The sequence below is a fragment of the Limulus polyphemus genome, unplaced genomic scaffold (genome assembly GCF_000517525.1).
Source record: "Limulus polyphemus unplaced genomic scaffold, Limulus_polyphemus-2.1.2 Scaffold13765, whole genome shotgun sequence".
Classification (NCBI taxonomy): domain Eukaryota; kingdom Metazoa; phylum Arthropoda; class Merostomata; order Xiphosura; family Limulidae; genus Limulus; species Limulus polyphemus.
In genome coordinates, this window is record NW_013679375.1 from 4,878 (window position 1) to 9,335 (window position 4,458).

At 35.1% G+C, this 4,458-nt stretch overlaps 1 protein-coding gene across 1 annotated transcript; it reads left to right on the forward strand.

Annotated features, from left to right (window-relative positions):
* Window positions 1–1,122: 1,122 nt before the first annotated feature.
* Window positions 1,123–3,071, forward strand: LOC106477265 (glycine-rich cell wall structural protein 1.8-like). Its single transcript, XM_013937854.2, has 3 exons — window positions 1,123–1,306; window positions 1,460–2,083; window positions 2,842–3,071. The coding sequence occupies exons 1-2, from the start codon at window positions 1,298–1,300 to the stop codon at window positions 2,072–2,074; spliced, it is 624 nt and encodes a 207-aa protein (XP_013793308.2). The 5' UTR covers window positions 1,123–1,297; the 3' UTR covers window positions 2,075–2,083; window positions 2,842–3,071.
* Window positions 3,072–4,458: the final 1,387 nt, after the last annotated feature.

The window sequence follows — 4,458 nt, forward strand, 5'->3', positions numbered from 1 at the left end:
TTGAGACGCTACTGTGTACACATTGGATCTAAGATTGTGTTGAGACACTACTGTACACACATTGGATCTAAGATTGTGTTGAGACTCTACTGTACACACATTGGATCTATGATTGTGTTAAGAGTCTTAATAAGATTAATTATCATGATTATTATTAACAGCCAACGATAAATAAAAATAAATCTAGTCCATTAAGGATGCAGTTTTTAGTAAGTAAAGAAACAAGGACCACTAGTATTTTAAGGGTCTGAAAAATGTAAAGGAGAAACACGGACTTGCAACTTGGAAGAGGGTGTTCCTAGAAGTGGGTTGTTTGCAGAGAGCCATGAAGGAGGGACCACGCATAAGGTTCATTTGTTTTTAATCCTAGTTATCACTTATCCTCGCCAAAAAAAACAAAAAAAAACACTACATATTTGTTTTTGGCATTGATATCAGTTTATCGTGTAATTTACCTTTAACAAACCACATTAGATGTTTTATTATGGATAATATATTATCAAGTATGTTACAGTAATCTTAAAAAGTGTGAAAATAATTAATAGTCGAACTGCCGTAAAACACCAACTCGCTACGTCATGTTCTGTCGTAACATTATATACCAGCTTGCTGATAGTGGAATCAGAGGAACATCTAAATGTTGTATTGTATAAAACGGTAGAAGTAATTCAGGTCAAAAATCTCAGATATTTGATATTTTGTAACCAGATTATAAAACAATATTTTTTTCGTATACTAATGCACTCTTATATGTATAGAGGTTTAATTTATTTTTTTCTGAATGTTATAAACTTCTTTAATATCGTAAGTGTTTTTTATTATAGTGATCTACTTTTCTAAAGCTGTCAGTCGTTGTTGCCCAGCTGCAGTTCACTTGTTAAGCTTCAAGACACAGAAAGTAGACATTGTTCTTACAAAATCACCACGCCTAAATTAAGTGTGTATATATATATATATAACTAGCAGTTACGCCCTCTAGCTTCCAGCGCCTACACCATTTCTTACTTTTGCTCGGGAATAATTAGTATTGCTCAAGTTTACCGCTGTAGGGCACTGTTACGATCATACTCACCTAGAACTTTACCGATTAAAGTATTTTAAGGTCGCACACGAGGAGGATAATTGTCAGGAGCTGTGACTAGACAATAGCGTCATTTCCGGTTCTCTCACTTTCATACCTAACAGCTATGACAATCAGGTCATTTAACATGTGGTTTTCTGTATCTTGAAAAAGTATAAATAGTGAAGCAAATTTTACAAAAATCAAACCTGGTGTTCAATCTCTGATATTGAAATAATGAAGACTGTAAGTGTTTAACTTGTCTCGTTATTGCGACTTCTAACTAGGTTTATCTTAAAACGACACGAGGTTTGGTAAATTTATTAACATCACTTTATTTACTTACTGTCATTTTAAAGATCGTTAAAAATCAATTTTCATTTTCTGTTTCATGTGTAGCTTTTTGTTGTCGTCGTCTTGTTCGTCGCAGCTGTCGTCGCTGAGGAGACAGAGGAGCTGAAAGAAGCCGAATCCTACGTAGCTCCTGCCACCTATGGACACGGTGCCTACGGTGCTGGATACGGTGCCAGCGGATACCTGAAAGCTGCTCACGGTGCTCACGGCTACGGTGCTCTTGGTGCCCACTCCCGCTATGGAGCCTACGGACACGGTGCCCACGGTCTTCGTGCCAACGCTGCCCAGCGAAACCTGAATGCCTACGGTGCCCACGGCGGATACGCTGGACACTACGGAGATGTCGGTGCCTACGCCCGTAACAAGGGAGCCGGATACACCAGAGCTTACGCCTACGACAAGCAGGCCGGTTACCACAACCGTGGCGCTGCCCATGGTGCCTATGGAGCTCGTTACGGTCTCCACGATAACTACGGCCACGCCAACCTCGGTGCCTACGGCCGCTACGGACACGGTGCCTACGGTGCCCGTGACCTGTCTGCCGCTCACGGTTACGGTTCCTACGGTCGTCTGGGAGCCGGATATGGCACCCACGGATATGGCTATGGAAACCATGGTTACGGGTATGCTCCAGCCTATCATGGCTATGGCTACCACTAAATTCACGTGGTAAGTAGTAGTCTCCCTTGACATATACAGGAAGTATGGTGAGTGATAAAAAAAGAAATAACAAGACTCGAGGTACTTCACTTGACAATCTATAAAGGTGTTTGGTACCTTAATTGGTACTTCACTTGACAATCTATAAAGTTGTTTGTACCTTAATTGGTACTTCACTTGACAATCTATAAAGGTGTTTGTACCTTAATTGGTACTTCACTTGACAATCTATAAAGTTGTTTGTACCTTAATTGGTACTTCACTTGACAATCTATAAAGGTGTTTGTACCTTAATTGGTACTTCACTTGACAATCTATAAAGTTGTTTGTACCTTAATTGAAATTATTGTTTTAATGGCACGGCATCAGTTAGTTGTGAAATAACTTAGTATTGTGTTTACAGAGTGAACTTTGCTGTGAAATGACTTAATAATAGTGTGAACTTTGCTGTGAAATAACTTAATAATAGTGTGAACTTTGCTGTGAAATAACGTAATAATAGTGTGAACTTTGCTGTGAAATAACTTAATAATAGTGTGAACTTTGAGGTGAAATGACTTAATAACAGTGTGAACTTTGCTGTGAAATAACTTAATAACAGTGTGAACTTTGCTGTGAAATGACATTCTACTTATAATGGGAACGTATCTGTACTTAAGCCTAAACTTATGGTAAAAAGTTTTCCGTTGTTTGATTATAACTTGGGGTCTTGATTTATCCGTGTTATGTAGACATGTATATATTTTGTTTATATTTTCTCTCTCTAGTTCCTGCAGCAAGCACGAACTGTTGTGGCCATCCTGTGACTGGGGGAAGAGCTTCTAAACATTACATGCCAAGTAAAAGAAAGGAAACTTCTCCCCTTCCTTCTAGAACCTCCATCTTGACTTTCTTGTCATCTTGAATTTTTCTATCCTCCGTGTCCTTCTCTCTAAACTATTTGTTGTTACCGTTGATAACGTTTATTTATTGTACAAGTTATGTATAAAATAAAAGATGAAACCGAGAAAAGTATTTTATACAATTGAAAAAAAAAATGGTTTAAGTAAATATCACGTTGAAATGAAACATTTAATGTATTTAAAAAAAAATGATCATTCTAAATTGTTGAAGAAAAAGATTAATACTGAGAAAACGACCTTGAGTTTAAAACATGCTTCGAAGTCAGATCGTTTAAAGAACTGAAACTGTATTCAACAAAACTAATATCATTACTAAATACTGCAACTTAAGTAAAACCATAATATTGTTAGTCAAACCACGACCTTGTTTAGTAACTTCATAATATTTTAAAATAAAACCTCAATATTGTTAAGTAGAACCACGATGTTATTGAATAAAACCTCAATATTGTTAAGTAGAACCACGATGTCACTGAATAAAACCTCAATATTGTTAAGTAGAACCACGATGTTACTGAATAAAACCGAGATATTGTTAAGTAGAACCACGATGTTACTGAATAAAACCTCAATATTGTTAAGTAGAACCACGATGTTACTGAATAAAACCTCAATATTGTTAAGTAGAACCACGATGTCACTGAATAAAACCTCAATATTGTTAAGTAGAACCGCGATGTTACTGAATAAAATCTCAATATTGTTAAGTAAAACCTCGATATTGTTAAGTAAAACTGAGATATTGTTAAGTAGAACCTTGATATTATTAAGTAAAATCACGATATTATTAAGTAAAACTGAGATATTGTTAAGTAGAACCACGATGTTACTGAATAAAACCGAGATATAGTTAAGTAGAACCTTGATATTATTAAGTAAAACCGAGATATTGCTAGCTGACATGGATTATAAATAAAATTATTCTGTAGCAGAGCAGCTAGTAAAGAAGTAATTCAGTTAAATAGAATAAAACTTACAGATAACCATCTTTTGGACGCGTCAAATGGCTTGGACAAATTTTATGAATGTAAATTAGATATTTGATTTGTTTGTGAAATAAGCAATAAATAAACTGTAACCACGAAATTAACCAAATTCACGCGAATTAAACTTTTAATCAATTATTTTAGTCTGACAAACATTTATCATAATATTCATAACTTTCTACTGGATTGTGACCAACATTCAGCTCAATTTTTAAAATTTCACAACTTTCTACTGGATTGTGACCAATATTCAGCTCAATTTTTAAAATTTCATAACTTTCTACTGGATTTCACTTGAGCTGAATATTGGTTTTTTAAAATTTCATAACTTACTACTGGATTGTGACCAATATTCAGCTTAATTTTTAAAATTTCATAACTTTCTACTGGATTGTGATCAATATTCAGCTCAATTTTTAAAATTTCATAACTTTCTACTGGATTGTGACCAATATTCAGCTCAATTTTTAAAATTTCATAACTTTCTACTGGATTG